At 38.8% G+C, this 17,300-nt stretch overlaps 2 protein-coding genes and 2 pseudogenes across 2 annotated transcripts; 2 read left to right on the top strand and 2 right to left on the bottom strand.

Moving 5' to 3' along the window:
• The first annotated feature begins 159 nt into the window (after nt 1-159).
• On the top strand, nt 160-2,299 carry LOC138881601 (putative histone deacetylase 10). The gene is made up of 5 exons (XM_070161838.1): nt 160-219; nt 967-1,032; nt 1,455-1,553; nt 2,059-2,125; nt 2,213-2,299. The coding sequence occupies exons 1-5, from the start codon at nt 160-162 to the stop codon at nt 2,296-2,298; spliced, it is 378 nt and encodes a 125-aa protein (XP_070017939.1). The 3' UTR covers nt 2,299.
• A 5,248-nt stretch (nt 2,300-7,547) lies between these two features.
• On the bottom strand, nt 7,548-11,806 carry LOC104236557 (uncharacterized; annotated as a pseudogene).
• Nucleotides 11,289-17,255, bottom strand: LOC104236549 (calcium-dependent protein kinase 20-like; annotated as a pseudogene).
• LOC104236550 (calcium-dependent protein kinase 1-like) lies at nt 12,105-13,157 on the top strand. The gene has a single exon (XM_009790492.2). It carries the CDS (start codon nt 12,105-12,107, stop codon nt 13,155-13,157), a length of 1,053 nt encoding a protein of 350 aa, XP_009788794.1.
• Nucleotides 17,256-17,300: the final 45 nt, after the last annotated feature.

Genomic DNA, 17,300 nt, shown 5'->3' with positions numbered 1-17,300 from the left:
ATATATATATATATATATATATATATATATATATATATATATATATATATCCGATCCCAACTCAGCTTGGGACTGAGACATAGTTGTAGTTGTTACTTAAAGCGTTTGTATAGTTACTATATCTGCACGATATACCGGTGATGGAAAATTTGTGGGAACATGGCATATGAAGGTGCTGTCCTGTATCAACTTTCCCTCTGTAAATTCATCATAATCCCAGTACATTGTATCTGATTTTCTTTTCCATTTTTCACTTCCCTGTTCCTGCTGGAGCAGTTATCTCCACAATAGCAACCAGGAACCTGTTTTTTTTCCACGACAGTAGTCGGTAACGTTTATCAATGGCAGATTACAGGGATTGTTAAGTAGGCACTTGCACATGTATTATCTGATATTGAAATATTATTTGCAAGTCAATGTATGTTCTACAATTCTGTCCATTTTTCCAACTTTAACTTGAAATAAAGGATTTGAAATTGAAAAACTTGTTCGGAGAGTATTTCAAGTGAAATAAGGACCTCACAACTAGCAAGAATGCTAGGGAGCTCAAGTTCAACCTAAACAAGTGTCATTAAGAACGCCTTTACCATAAAAATCCATGGTCAAGGAATTGTGATCATTAAAGAAAAGGAAGCATTGTGTCAAAGTTGCCAACTTGACAAAGTTATCTCTCTGGACCAGATAAAAAGTTTCATATTGGAAGTGAAATGTACGCACTGAATTAACACCAGCACTTCATGGAAGTTGGGACTTGATAAAAAAGCACATGATTTTGGTATTTAGCTTGTTTACTCTGCTACAGTCAAGCTGATACATTTGCTCTTTCAATTTTGATGCAGTAGTTTTACAGCATGTCCTTAGAACAAAATAGCATGCACAAAAGAAGAAAATTCTCTTGACCAAAGATCTGAAGCAGAATTGGCATGTGATAATGCATCGCCTTGCTACAAGACTTCTTCACGATAGAGAGATAATGATTACATCAAATATTTTGGCCCTGATTATTCATTGAAGCTTCCTGGCGGGCACATAGTAAGTTGAAATATTTTTGTTGTTTTTTCCCTTACACAACACGTCCTCATCTTACTCAAGGCTTGCAGTCTTTTTTCCAGTTAGATTCATTTGGCACACCATAGTTGTATTAACCATAAGATGACCAGATCGCTTGATCCGTTGTGCCATGTCTCATTGAGCGTTTTCAAGTAGTAAAAAGGATAAGCCCTTAGGGTTAGCTCAACTGGCAAAGGTTCAGGGCCTTGTGTCTTTTAGGCAAACCAAGTCCAGTATTTAAGTGGAGAAGGGTAGAGGGGCGGGCCCATCATCTCGAGTTTTGAGGGCTGTGGTTGGCCCATCATCTCCGGATGGACTTCTCAGTCATAAAAAGAAAATAGTAGAAAAGGATAACAAATTAGCATCGTAATCTTGCTCAACTTCTTGTTTCATTGATTGAACAGGAGAACTTGAATAGCAAATCATACATTGGCACCATAAAAATGCAAGTAATGGAAGATCTTCGTTGCATCCAGCATGCTCCTGATGTACAAATGAAAGAAGTAAGTCAAGTGCATCTTTTATAATTTCTGGGTTGCCAACTAATCAAGAACGCATAATTACATGTGTTGGTTTTACATAGTTGCATGCTAGATTTTGTGTTTATATGACTTGAGCAACTTGAAATTTTAATTTGCCTTGCATAGTTAAAAGGTTGTTTATTGTCGGTTTTTGTTCGAATTGCCGTGGCATTGCATTTGAGATACATTTCGCCCTTGAAAGTGATTGCCTCTTGACGACTTATGTTGATCATCCTTCCTTTGAAAATACACAATCATGTAAAAGGGAAGTTTCAGCTTCTACTGTGGTTCTACAATCATTCATACAATCATTGTGAGAATGCTTCTCCAATGCATAAAAAAAGAGCAACCTGCATTTGCTATGTGCTGTAACTCTCATCAAAAGCGCGTGGAATGGATCTAACCATGATTGTAATGGATGCCTGAAGGCATCTGGGGAAAGATAGTGACTTGCATGAGTCTGAAAACTTTCATATTTTTTTTATAGGTACCACCCGACTTCTATATTCCTGATTTTGATGAAGATGACCAAAATCCAGACGAGCGTGTGGATCGTAAGTAGAAATGTGACTTTAAGCACATTACATGCTCAAATTCGGAACTATAATGATCTAACACTTGACCCTGCCTTGTATTCACAGAGCACACCCAAGATAAGCATATCCAGCGTGACGATGAATATTATGAAGGCGACCATGACAATGATAACCACATGGATGATGCTTAAATACTAGAGTATGATGTAGTTAGGTTCGTCTATGTGTCCATTCTTTTGTCTATTATAGAAAAGGCAATACAGAACTCTAGTTTATTGCCTCATGTTGTTCCTGCATTTAAATTCCCCCTCACGTAAAATATACTGGATGTGATAGGATTTTAATTGTATCGTTGCAGCTATAGTCTTTATTGGGTTTAGATTGTCAATGGAGGTATATGCTTTTATCTCCATTTTAGAGGCTGTCTTGAACAAGTAAACGGTGTTATGGGCATGGTAAGTTGTGAATATGCAGTACTTTTATTAGCTACTTAAAGCATTATAGTTTGTTTCAGGATACGTATTTCGCAGTCTGATTAGACATGAGAAGTGATTTGCTGCCTACAGTTTAATCATATCTTTATTTCAGTCTACCGCTTATTAGAGGATTCATGATCCAAAGATTTGAAGTTATGAATGGAAATCTATTGTCTTATTAGGCTCGACTTTGCACAAAATTCAAAGTTGGTTTATTCGCAGTTACGTTATTGCAATGCTATAGATTTCAAGCGACACCTAACGTAGGGACTTTGAAATAATCCACGTTGCCATTGGTGCCTAGTGGTAGCTTTACCCGAACCCTGATTTTTTCATATTTGTTCTTACAATTACCCAAAAGAAAAAAAAAGAGGGAGAATTCCAAAGATGTTAATCACTTTACATCCAAATGTAGCTTTCTCGTTGACACAATTGCCACCTAAAAGGATCTGCAGCTTTTCATATTTCTGTTGAGCAGTGGTTATACAAGAAAATAATTGTCAGCTGCCTCTTGGATATAATGTGCTCTATTGAAACTAAACCCTAAGCCCTAAACCCTAAATCTTATGTCAATATTCAGATCCTACCAATGCAAGAGAATCTATCCATATTAGACATGTACCATGCACCCTAATCGAACAATGTCCACAATTCAGATTACCTCTCTCTAGTAGAGATGTTTCCCCTCTGGTACTGCAGAGGACCAGCTACACTAATCATGACTCCCGAACAAGATCACATTGGAAAACAACTAGAGGAATGAATTTTTTTTTTTGGCAATCCGCTAGGCAAGCGTCTAGGGCTAATTTTTTATTAATGAAAGAAAAGAAATATACAACAATTAGGAACAGTACAAATAAGGGGGACAATAGCACCAATATTGTTACCCATATGCCTTGGCTATATAATCACTCCTCTGCGCCTCACATTGCCTTATGATGGCAGCCTCATGTAGAGGATTCATGGTGTAGCTGCCGGCAAAGTCTCACGAGGGCATATAATCTCATAGCCGTGTGGATATTTTTCCAAAGGCATAGTACCAAGGCAACTCAAACCGGGTTAAACCTTACCCTACTAATCCTATTGAGGCAGAGAAAAGGCCTCACCTACTAGCACGCATGTAAAAAATAAGAACTGGAGAGTACCAAATATTGAATGATCATCACAGAGTTTATAACATACTCTGTGATGATATTACAAATGAGAATACTAATAAAGTGGTATAATAGAATGAAGTACCAATTTGGTTCATGTCCCTTCTTTTGCAAACTTGTAAAATCTTCAATTTGTAATTCTTTGTTGTTTTCCTCAACCGTGTTCAAAATGTATTCAAAAATCATCCTTTCTTTTTTGAACGGTTGGACCTCGTTGATGTAGTTGGGGCAGCCTGCTTTTGTTTGGCAACTCTCATTGGAGGTCGCCTAACATTTAAAAAATCACTAACCTTGTCGTCCCAACTATTTTTCCTTGTATGAGATTTCCTATTTTTTCCGCTATGCATAGGTGATAAATCATCTTTTCTTGCTGCATGTGCGCGACATTCTTTCAAAACTGCATCTTCTTCTCCTTCCTCATACATATCTCTACCCACAAATACTGGATCTGGCATGTCTTGTAAAAATTCTTGTGCCATCAAACCATTTCCATCTTGTCTGTTAACCATAGTTGCCTTGTTTTGACTTTGTTTTGTGCCTTTCACCTGGTTGCTGGTCCAATCCCCACGCCCAGTGCTACCAACTTGATTTGTATTTAGAGAATTTAGGGGCTTAGAACTTACCATCGCATCAAGTAGCTTTCTGTCCTCCATCGTGATAACAGGTGCCCTTATAGATAACTGTTGTTGTCCAGCAGTTGAAGAAGTTACTGCTGCTCCTGCATTGTTTTCATTCTGCTGCTGCAATGCATCAAGCAACTTTCCATCCTGCAAAGTGATAGCTGGTGGCGTTGTATCCTGCTGCTGCTGTCCACCAGTTGGAAGTGTGACTATAGCTCCTGAGGTGTTTGCATTCAGCTGCTGCTGCCCATACTTTCGACCAGCTGGATCAATCTGGTTACTAGGTGTGGCTGCATTTTGAACTATGTTTCCAGCTACTGCATCCTTGACTTTTAGAGCAGCAACTGGAGAGTACTTGGGAATGAAAGCTGGAGCGTTGAGATTCAACATGCTTTTATGGCTCGCGTTTGGTATACCATCTGGTTTAGGTAGTGTTATTGAATCAAGTTCTTCACCTGCACTCTCCTAATCAACCTCATGATCTGCCTCTTCAGATGAGTATCCAGCAAAATCAACACCACAATCTTCTTCATCATCATACTCACGCTGGTCATCCCAGAGCTTGGATTTAATTGCCATCGCCTTTTGCGCATCAACAGGAACAATGTCCTTCGACACAATAAGTCGACCACCTGTGTTCTTGGCAAGTTGTTGTTTGCTACTACCTGAATATTGTAGTTGGCAAATTTTTGGGGTTGTGTTCATCATCATAGCTGCCACGACATCGTTTACCATTTTATCAAGCTCCGAATTGGAAATATGTAGCGTTGGCGTATCTGCAGCATGAATTTGACTTGTCTCACCATTGTGATTACCACCAGATGCGATCTCAAGGCGAACACTGTCCGCTTCATTTTTCTGCTCCTTTTCACTACCTGTAAAATTAGTTTTTTCAGCATCTGGTCGTATCTCGTACCCCATATGTTGTTCCTCATTAACATGCTCACCCTCATTCACCAAAGCATCGAAAGAGTTCGAAACTCCAATAGCCTTTGATGGTACAATCTGATTTTGAAGCATTGGAGTTTGCTTCTTGCTAGGTGATTTGTTCACCACTTTCCAGTTGTTACTCTTTGTAGTACCTACTGCCCCTACACCTATTTTATCTTGCCCCGCAGAAATTTGATGACCATGTGCCAAAACATTTTTTCCTCGATCAACATCGGCATGCATTGCACCAGCAGTGACTAGGTGCATTCTTGTAGAGATAGTGGAGGCGTGAACATGTTTGGATTGTTTAGGCAGCCCCTTGTCCAATTTTAACACCTCATCTAGTGGCACGATAGGAGCTGAAGCATGTGTTGTATTTGAATTGTCAATAACCCCAGCAACAGAAGTCATAACCCCTTCACTAAAGAGCCCAACACCTGCCTTCAAACTTGTAGCATCTGCACTTCTCACAACATCAACATCTTCAAGTTCCTGCTCCTCATCTTGCACTGCAGTATCTATTAACTGAGCTGTTTTTTTAGTTAGATTAACATGTGCAACAGTAGCTTTAATAACCCCAGCAGTAGGACGATTACCAGTTGCATTCAATGCAACATTAGCCTCCAATTGTGAACCTACAGTAGCTGATCGTCTTTCAACTTTGTCAACTTGTCCTATCAATGTTATTGCTGCATTATTCTTGGCAAACATTGTTCGAACAGCTGCAGCTAAAGCACTGTCATTCATCATCCCAGGTACAAACGCTGAACCTTTAGAAGTTCCAGGTAAAGCTTGATCAACCACAGTATTTTTTGCAGCCTTCAAGTCCTGAGCAACTCTAGCAAGGGCTTCAGCAACTGGGACAATTGCACTAGAAACAGGATTACGCCCCATATGCCTTGTAGATACAGCTGTTACATGTGCTGTCTTGATCAAATTTTCAGCGTGTTCATGAGCCCTTTGAGGAGCTCTTAACACCTTTGTAGCATCTGTATGGTTAATGTGATCTCCAGCAGTTCGATCACCATCATTTAAGGCCCTCCTCTCATTCAAAAACTGACGCAAATTTCCCTTGTATTTCGCACCACCAATTTGTTCTTGACGAGGTTGCTCTTCATCAATCTGAGCATCCTCATCACGATTTTTTTTCTGAAGTCTTCGACACGTAGTTTCATCATGGCCTTGATGCTTACAACAATTACAATACAGTGGTAAATTATCGTAAACGATTTCTTGAAAAACCTCCAGTACTTTTCCAGAAATTGCATCCACACTTTGCAACCTTACGCGATTAGGATGTTTGTTAAGCAAGTCTAAGATCACCTTCACCCTAGCAGTGCTAGGTCTGGACTTAGTTTGTGTTGCCTTATCAATGGCAATTGGTTTTCCTACAACAGATGCTATAGACAACAATGAAGGCATCACAAACAAATCTGGTGACAGATTCGGCAACGATATCCAAACCACTGCTTTTGTTGTTTCCTCCTTTGGGTTATAACCAATCGTCCATGGAAATACACGATATTGAAGCTGAACACCCTTATACAGCAGATAATTAACAGAGCGAGCTAAAGCACTTACATAATCATCATAACGATCAAACCTTAGCAGTAATTGTCTTGGTGCGAGTAAACCGATGATACATCGACCTTTAACACCTAAGTGTTTGGGCAGTAAATCTCGTTGCTCATTGAGTTCTGGTGCTCCTGGAGATACTTTCATCACTACTGATTGATGCAAGCCTTCCTCCACAGCAAACTGTTGTCGTTCTTCTAAGGAAAACATTACAGTTGGCTCTCCATGGATGAACTGGACTGGTTTGAGTTTTGGAGTTGTGCGAGGTATGGGGTCTATTTTTGTTGCGATTTGCTGAGCATATGTGGGTTTTATTGGTGGCTCTCCCACAGCCAAAGGCTGGGGAGAGACGACGGCATCCATGGCTACTCAAAACGTCACAATATCATTGACGTGAAGAACTGAAAATAACAACAAAATCTGGAAAATTCTGCTTGCTACAGTAAATCGCGAAATAGAATTTAAGATCTAGAAAAATAGGTTATGAATTTGAGGATGAAACCAGTTGGGGATTGTTCTCTAAGAGAAGGGGGTTCTTTTAAGACCAATCTTGTGATATTACCTTGCCGGATGCCGGAGTTATGGCCCGGTGAATAGTGATGGAATTACTATTCACCTTCTTCCTAGAGAGAAGGAGGAGGATTTTAGAGAGATAAGAATTAAGGATGTTGTAATGATGCTGTTCCTAGAGGAATGAATTGTAACCTCCACCCAGCGGTATTTTTTGCTTAAACGTTGCTGATGCCACCAAGCAAGGACAGTGCTGGAAACCCACACTCTGAAGCAAAAGAAAATAATTAGTCCTCAATATCAGTTGGTAGAGAAGATAAAAAACTGCGTGAGAAATAAGAAATTGACATCTCAAAAACAGCATGGAAAGTGTGGGAAAAGAAGACCAAGTTTTCCAGGGATGGTTGTGATTGTAATTTACACTATTAATGCCCTCACAACTAGTTACCTACAGCATAACTTTGGATTGGCAGTGAACCACAAGAACGGTAGCAAGCATAACATTCACAATACAAGGTAATCCAAGAGATATGGTTGATGAGCAAGAACAGTAGTAAGCACACACGTTCCAGCACCAGTTGCAATGCATGTTAACCAGTCTAGTGAACCACTAGTGAAATATCGATGCATATACACACATTCATCTGAAACATTTGTATTAGTGAATGTGGCGCTATTTCGGTGAGACTTTGTCTGACAATACAGCATGGTAATTGATCAAGTGCGCTCAATCTTGAAAAGATCCAGAAAAAGGAAAGGGAAGGAAGACAAAGGGCCACAGACTCGTAAGAGGAGAAGGATCAAAAAGTTCTGTGCTATCATGCTCTTTTTCCTTGTTCCGTGATGCAGTTAAAGGATAAAACAAAGCAAAACAAAACAAAATGAAACAGCGATAGAACATGGTTGGGTCGTATGTAGAAGAAGCACAGAGCAGAGGATCAGTGCCTGAGAGGCAAGGCTGCGAGAACTGAACAGCGTAGACATTTCTGTAGGGTTTAAAGAAGAATATCTCCACTTTAATCTATTCCCTTTGGATCAACCATAAATCTTGGTCTAAACTGTTTTCCACCAGTCTCTGTAATAAACTAAACCAAATGAGTAACTTGTTTGTGGTTGAACCAGCCTGTTCGTTTATCAGGTTCGTATCAGGTTCACATAATGATGGCAATTGAAGCCTCAAGCTTTAGGCTAAACAGAACAAATGATAAAGAAAAGCTTATCAGGAAGGCTTGTTAGCTGTAGGAAGAATACTATCAGATTAGTATCACAAATGCAGACATAAAAACAGGCATCGACTTACTGGTATGCTTAGCAACAGCCCATCCACATTGACTAAGACAGGTAAAGCTCTTCTGGCTGCGACTGGAATGGACTTCAATAAGAGGAGAGCTCTTTCAGCTGATTTCTTTGTACAAGCAGAACACAAGTTTATGTTGCTCATTACTTGTTGTGACTCCACTGAAAGGGAAAGTTCTTCTTCATGAACACTGCTGCTATCCTCTCTCTTTGATAATGTCGCAAGGTACAACCAATTAGCATCAACCATGTAACGGACCCTGGCCACCTGATCATGGCCAACGAGACAAGAATTGCAAAGTTCCATCTTTCTTCTCCAAAATCTTGGAATTGATTGGAGTTATTCATGGAAAATGAAGTGCAAGCATTTTGCTTGATCAGATTCCACTTCACTATAAATCTGTTCATGAAGTAACCAACTTTTTCAGGACGGAGTGCTTTGCTTGGAGCAGAAGCTGTATATTCTACTTTGTGCTCCACCTTATTTTCAAGCACAATATTAGTTTTAGACACGAAATTATTGCTTTCCTCTCTCTGTAGAGAAATAATGCTCTTGTAGGTAGATTCACTAAGAATGCCTTCCCTTTTGGCTTCAGCTAGAATGGAATCAGAAGATGTTAGGTCCAAAAATTGCATTGCTAGTGTACTTTGAGGGAACTGATCCGAGTATGACCTTCCATTTGCTACCATTTGCTCTACCTCATTTGAAATAGAGCAGTTTTTTCATTCAGTAAAGTACGGATTTAGGAACTCTAGAGTCAAATCAGCATCAGTAGAGCGGCAAACCAATACTTTAGTGCCTCTGGAGCCAGGAGCAGGGCAAGGTAACAACCAGATGCAGTAACAGCAGTCTGCAAGGTGCCATAAGTAATAATATTCAACAATATGGTATTGAAAATCATCAGTCTAACTTCAAGATAAAGGAAATTCTTGTCCACAATTGTTATATCTCATTTGCGTGCGCAAAAACCGAGTCAGATTGGATTTTATTCACCTTGCATGGGGAAGTCCGAATGTAGTTCAACAATAATTTTGATGCACTGCCTCTGACAGGTCTTTGCCTTTGTGAAACAAACTATCATACCAGAAACAAGAGGCATAAGTAGGTATGTATCATTAGATACAGGGCGAGAAAATCTTTCTCCAACACAATATTTTGTCTGAAAATAAATGATTAAAGAAATTAAAAGCTAAAAGTGGCTATACCTGCAACAACAAAGCAATAAACTTGGAGAGAACTATGTCCTTTAAATCTGAAGGCCTGAGGATTCCTAAAGCAATCACTGCATACCCTTCCTGCTTTCCAGAAAATAAAAATTAGGGGAGTAGAGGCAGAGAATGAGAGAGAAAGAGAGAGGAACATCAGGTTATAGACAAGTCCTAGTCAAAATACCTTTCCCTACAGTACCAGTAACCATTGAAGGATTTCATTCCAAGTTTCTCTTCTAAATGATTAGTTTATCTATTGATCCATCAATCTTTTCCATAATACTTCATTGAATGTCTATTATTTAATTAATGGATTTTAATAATTCACATTCTGAAAATAAGAAGTGCACACAGTTAATAACAGAATGAAAGGAGCATGCCTAGAACTATGACTTCTAAAATGCTCTGGGACTTGCTTTCAATAACCCCAGGGAAAAAGTAGTAACATTTTACTTGGCCAATATGACGAACTAAGTCCAAAGAAAGAAAACAGGAAATTACCAACCTCCCCCAGTCCAAGTAGAAAACTGTAATTCTTTACTGCTTCCCTCTTGACTACCTACAAGAGAGCATTTGACACACTAACCACAATATTCATTTTGCATTGAAAATAAGAAAATAAGGTTGAATAAAATGTTAGTGATTCTGTTTTGGAGACTGTGAAATGTGTATGTAAGGAAAATGGTGCTGAACTGCAAACTGACAACCAATATACCCAGGAAAAGGGCACGAAGTGAGAGCAAATGCAGATAGATGTCATTTCTCAAACAGGTAGTACACCTCCGAAGGCTATCAAGTACCAATAGAGGGACAATGGCATATTGGTTATAATGCATTCCCAACTAAACTCTAAAACTCACAGGCATGATAGTCACAGCTTGATGCAACAGGTTGGAACACATTTTGTCAACATGCGACCTTGTTCTCCGACAAGCAGAAATAAGTGCTTGCAATTCGGACCTGAAGATAGCTGCAGGAAAAAAATAAGAAGATCAAAATACAGTAAATATAGGTCAGTTAACAAGGATTCTCTAAGATACCGGGTGCATAAATCAAGTCAAATGCACGAAAAACAACTCACGTGATGCCAGGTCAGTCAATGTCATACGAATTCTATCACGAGTAAATAATGCGCTTCTGTTTGTGGGATCTTCAATCCATTCTTGATTGGCACCTAGACATATCTGCAATACAAGGTAATGCAACTTTAGAAGCTTCCAATGAACTAGGAAAAGGAATATTCCCCTCAATCTTTTCAGCAAAATGCAGCAGATGCAGTTTAATCATTTTAAGATCCTCATGAAACATTAACCTGAAAAACTCTACTTACAGATTCAGAAAAAGCCATTCAGAGTTCAAAGACTACTATGAAAATCCTCCAAAAAGGCAAAATGAAAAAACAAACCTTATACATATCTTCTTTGGAGAACTCCAGCAGAGGTCCCACCAGCACAGGTACCGGTAACTCTGTCTACCAAGGCTAAGCAGAGGTGTATTTTGCCTCTAATGGGATTTGAACTTGAACCTTATGTTTCTCCTTTGACCACTAGATGACAGCCTTGGGTGCTTTTCATTTACTCGATTTCTATTCATGCGAGCCTATTACTATTTGGGGAGTCAAACAAGGTTTTCTTTTACCACATTTTGCTCATTCTTCTTAAATATTTTGAATCGTTAAATATTGTGTACTTTTATGTAGTTTCTAAATATGTACATTTTATTCTATGTTCGAATTCATACCGAAAATTAGTCAGCTTGACCATCGTACTCCGAAAAGGTTCACATAAACTGAAATGGAAGGAGTACCAATTTTTGTTTAACTAGTTTTTGATTGAGGCGTAGTAGTTGTTGTTTTTATATGATTTTTTGCTTAACTGTCTCTGCTGATTTTTGATTATGTGGGAAGCGGTAAAACTGTTGGAGAGTCATGTCTATTTAAACGGGGTCCTTTTTTCTTTTTCTTTCTTTTAGAAATTGTTTAGAGGTGTACATTGATTAGTTTACTTGTATGAGTTGGAAATTTACTGGTCAAAGGTTTTGTCTTTAGATTAGTTTGAAGAATATGCTGATTTTTACAATAACAACTTCGGAAGAGGGTTTCAGAATAGTTTACTGCTTCAAATGCTTCAAATTTCAATCCATTTTGAGGGGTTAAATTTTGGCTTGATATTTGAATTCAGATGTGTATAGTAGTAACAGATATTGGTGGAGAGGAGCATAGTGATAGATGGGAAATAACTGTGTTCATGCAAAGTTTTCAAAGGATGGGTTCTTCAACTTATTCTTTTGGCGGTCTCGATCACCGAATATGATCACAAATAAGAAAAAAGAAAAGGCTATTGAAGAACCTTCTACTGACAAACAGCCCGAACATCCTAATTCTTTTCAGAATAAACCCCCAGAATTGGTGAAGATAGACAGAGAAGAGAGTAAGCTATCAGATACAAAAGGGTCCAAGCAGGCTATTATAGTGAAGGAACAGAAGACAGACTCTCAGGTAGTTAAGCCTGAGAAGATATCAGATCATTCGAAACCTGCAGAAGCAACGGGACCTGAAAATTTTGGCAACACAGTCCATGAAAAGGCAAAACCAAAAGAGCCGGCAAAACCGAAGAAGCTACATCACGTCAAGAGAATGCTTAGTGCAGGACTCCAGGTTGAGTCGGTGTTGAAAACAAAAACCGATCTTCTGAAGGAGCATTATGATTTGGGGGAGAAACTTGGACATGGACAATTCGGGACCACATTCCTCTGTGTTGAAAAAGCAACAGGGGAAAAGTATGCTTGTAAGTCTATTGCGAAGAGGAAATTATTGACACCTGAAGATGTGGAAGATGTAAGGAGAGAAATTCAGATATTGCATCACTTATCTGGACATCCTAACGTCATTTCAATAAAAGCAGCGTATGAGGATGCTGTTGCAGTTCATGTTGTGATGGAATTATGTACAGGGGGTGAGCTCTTCGATAGAATTGTTAAGCAGGGACATTACTCGGAGAGAAAAGTGGCTGAGCTTGCAAGGACAATAGTTAGTGTAATAGAAGCCTGCCATTCTCTAGGAGTGTTGCACTTGGACCTTAAGCCTGAGAATTTTCTCTTTGTCAACGAGGAAGAGGATTCACCTCTAAAGATTATAGATTTCGGGATATCAAAGTTTTTCAAGCTAGGTATTTTTCCACTTTCTCCAAATTCTTCCATTTACTTCCTATATATTTTGGTTGTAACAGCCCCACCCGCTAGTAATATTATTCACTCTGGGCCTAGGCCCGCACGGCTTTAAAACGCGTCACTAGGGTTTAAGACTTGTTAACTTATATACCCAGCATCCTTCTTGTGTTTTGCCGATGTGGGATTCTGTCTAAAGTCTGAGGTATTACATGTACCCCTTCTTATGGACTCAGCGTCCTCGCTGAGGTTTGCCCCACCGCATGGGATTTGCCTAGACTCAGCACTGAGGTTTGCCCCGCCTAACCGGGATTTGCCTAAACTCAGTTGAACTCTTACCCACCATTGGCATGGCTGACACAAGAGTGGCTCTGATACCATCTGTAACAGCCCAACCCACTAGTGATATTGTCCCCTCTAGGCCTAGGCCCGCACGGCTTTAAAACGCGTCACTGGGATCTAAGGCTTGTTAACTTATATACCCAGCATCTCCCTTGTGTTGTGCTGATGTGGGATTCTGTCTAAAGTCTGAGCTGTGCGGGCCTAGGCCCAGAGCGGACAATATCACTAGCGGGCTGGGCTGTTACATAGATCTTTTGCACATTCTGATATAGTAGGCCAAGGTTCTGATACAAAGTCGAGTTCCCCTTTTAAAACCTGTTCAAATATTCCTTGCTCCGTCTCTGGTGCAAAACATCAAAATTCATAAGCCACATGGACTTCATGTTGCTTCAAGGATTATAAAATCAAATTGCAAAGGAAAAAAGTCAAAAAAAACTTACCATCCCAAAATGGAGGAACACCACTAAGTAGTATATAAATAATGACTCCTGCACTCCAAATATCACACTCTTGACCATAATGCTTCCGCAACACTTCTGGCTCCACATAGTAAGGACTTCCAACGACATCACCAAAGGTTTCACCTGAGTGCACCATATTTGTATTCTTGATTAGGTGAAGGAATACAGCTCATAAAACAGCTAGAGGAAACCAGAAGAACAGCAACTGATTCTTATAATTTCATTTTATCTGAAATAACTAAAGTAAAACTAAAAAGATAAAGATTAAAATGAAAGTAATAGTAGTCGCCTATTATATGAGCAGTAAACACTCTGCCTTAATAAGCTTAATGTGAAAATAGGTATGAAAATAGCAGGTCATATTATTGTGTGACTTCTGCTCTAAGAAAAGGCAATGTCAACAGACACCCTACGATTCTTAAGTTACGAAACAAGATAGAACATCCCATACTAACATACCGAAAATCAAGCAAGTAAATTCTAACAAAGAGCAATACCATTTTTTCCATTTTAGACATTTTCACTACTTTCAAAGATGTCTTTATAAGTACATTCATGCTCTTTGCTACTATTAAATCAGGATTAGACTAGTTGAAACTTAAAATAATCATTAAGAACAGTGTATAGAACATGTTTAATGTTTATGTTATGGTGGAAAGTCTAGAAAATCATTAACAATATTGTTTAAGTATAATGATTCTTTTTAGAATATTTCTAATGAGTATCTCATAATAATTACTAATCCCAAGAATTTGAGAATTTTCCTCATATTGTGGAGCTCAAAACTCCTGAGATAGGCTTCAAAAAGAGTTTTTTGCTCTCTTCTTTTCTTTTGTCGCATGGTATTAGAGTCTTTACAATTTTTGTAGAGACTTAAGTAGTGTCTGCCTACAACAACTACACCTCCATCTCAAAACTCATATTGCGGATTGCCTTCCTACTAATGACCAGAATTATGCCATAAGGTTTTATTTTCTTGTCATAGTTATACTATTATTATCTTTTTGTGATGACGGCTCTAGTGGTACTACTTCTCTTTCTGATAATCCTTCTTGCACCACTATACCTTTTTCCGATAATCCTTCCTGTAGCACGTACCACTTTCTAGCAATTATTCCAACAACACCATGCCTATTTTCGCTAATACTCTGGCGACACAACTCCTATTTTGACCAGCATTCCACCCACAATCTAGTCATCCTCTCAACACTAACTGTTCTGGATAACCGAACCGTGCCTCTTTTCGGTGGTATCGTGTCTTTAGCCAGCGTCTTGGCATCATCAAACAACTTTTCCAGTGAAACTTTTCAGCCACCAATTCGAACTATATCCTGGAGATTCGAGTCACAATTTCTCTTTCCATTGATTGAGGATAGATTTTTTCCTGTGTGCAGTGAGAATCACTTTTTCTGCTGTGCAATTACAAGTGGCTTTCTGGCAAGAAAGATTTTCGGCAACACTTATTGTGACTCAAAGCTCCAATAAAAACCTCTCTTGTACGTTGTTAATAACCAATTTCAATAAAAGTCTTTTCAGAATTCTTTTCCTTTTCACAAGATCCATGGGGGAGTTACTTTCCCTCAATGAACAAAGTATAGAGGTTTCTAAGATTGATTTGTAAATTCTTTCAAAAACAACTCCTGCAGCTATTAGGGACACCATGGATGGATCACCTATCAGGTGTTGTAATAAGAGTTTAATATTAGAAAGCCTTAAACATAAATGTAACCCACTCTTGCGTAACAATTCAATCGCCTTCTGGTATTACAAAGCAATCATAGGTTCATACATTGGAGAAAGAGCCAAGGCATAAGCAGTACTGGCGGCAGAAAGTTCACTGAAAGCAAGAATTTAATAAGAAAACACTTTTGCCTTGCAGAGTATCTTTAAGCATTTAATTAGATTATAGACTGTCCAGTGAGTTACAGATAATTGACTGACTTGGGGGGCGATATTAATGCCAGTTTTAAGGAAATTGTGTTTTCAAGAGAATACCTGGCCTGAGGAATACTGATAACCCGAAGTCAATCGTCTTCAGCGGCGACTCCTCTTGCTGATCGACAAAAAGAAAGTTTTCAGGTTTGAGGTCCCTATGCATAACACCCAAGGAATGGCATGCTTCTACAACACCTACTATCACCCTTGCAAGTTCAGCTGCTTTCTTCTCTGAATAATGCCCCCTCTGTATAATCCTATCGAAAAGCTCTCCACCTACACAAAGCTCCATTACAACATGAACCGCAACAGCATCCTCGTATGCCCCCACAATTTGAACAACACTAGGTTGTCCTGCCAAGTGATGCATTATCCGAATCTCCCTCCTTACATCCTCCACATCTTCCTCAGTGTTCAACCTTCTTTTAGCAATAGACTTACATGCAAATTCCTTCCCACTCGACTTCTCTACACATAAAAACGTCGTCCCAAATTGCCCTTGTCCTAACTTCCTCCCTAAACTATAAATTTCCTTCAATTACCCGTTTTTCGTCCTAAAACAGATTCAATCTGAAGCCCCAGACTCGACACTCTCTTAACATGACAAGGCTTGTTCTGTTTCACGCCCTCCACCTGCTTATTGACAGTATCATTAGCATCTGTATTCTTGTTGTTATTCCTAACCTCCTCTTTAACACTTATTTGTGTAGTATCTCCATTTATCATAAGGTGTGGGGGTGGATTACTTTGAATACAAGATTTGTTATCATCAGAACTTTTTGCATCATTTGTATTTGATGAATCAACTGAATTCTCTTTGCTTTTTTCCCCTTCATTTGGGAGTGGTAAATTTTCTGATTGATTAGGTTTCCACACGGCTGCAGTAACAGATTTTAAGAACCCATTGTTAGCCAATTTGGGTCCTACACAATTATTCCCCATCCAAAATAAAAATACCAAAACAAATACTACTAGCTCAAATCAAAATCTCAACTTTTCCCAAAATTCCAATACCGTTTGAGCATTTCATTGCTGATTTAAGCAAATTTCAACAGAACCCTTCATGAAGCCCTAATTTTTTTGTCCCAAAAATAAATACTCCACTAAAATCAAAATCAACCGAACTACTCATATGTTAAATCACTCGATTGCACAAAAAGCGTACCAAAAATCGGAATTTTCTGTTGAAATTCAACAGTGATGTCTCAAATATCGAAGCTGGCAAATGAAAATCTTAGGGATTTGGAAGAAATTGAGGAGAAATTAAAAGAGGGAAATTGTTGGAAATGGTGAGGAAATAGAAAGATAAAACGGATCGATGGGTAGTTTTGGCTATCGGAATAATATTGATGATCAGTTCGTTAATTCTGTTATCCATTGGAGAAGTGTGTGTTTTCATGCATGAATTAGCATGCAATCACATTTTTCAACCTACCGCTACGTAAAGGATTTTTATTTTTATTTTTCACACAATTAGCAAAAGGATAAGACAGGCCAACATAAAGGATTTTTTGGTTGGC

This window comes from Nicotiana sylvestris, chromosome 11 (genome assembly GCF_000393655.2).
Source record: "Nicotiana sylvestris chromosome 11, ASM39365v2, whole genome shotgun sequence".
NCBI classification, from domain to species: Eukaryota; Viridiplantae; Streptophyta; class Magnoliopsida; order Solanales; family Solanaceae; genus Nicotiana; species Nicotiana sylvestris.
This window is presented reverse-complemented; position numbering and strand designations above follow the sequence as displayed.

Coding starts and splice junctions, on each gene's coding strand:
- LOC104236550 (XM_009790492.2), top strand. CDS start 12,105: ATGGGAAATAACTGTGTTCATGCAAAGTTTTCAAAGGATGGGTTCTTC.
- LOC138881601 (XM_070161838.1), top strand. CDS start 160: ATGGCATATGAAGGTGCTGTCCTGTATCAACTTTCCCTCTGTAAATTC. Junction 220..966: donor GTAAATTCATCATAATCCCA/GTACATTGTATC, acceptor TCTTCACGATAG/AGAGATAATGATTACATCAA. Junction 2,126..2,212: donor TCCAGACGAGCGTGTGGATC/GTAAGTAGAAAT, acceptor TTGTATTCACAG/AGCACACCCAAGATAAGCAT.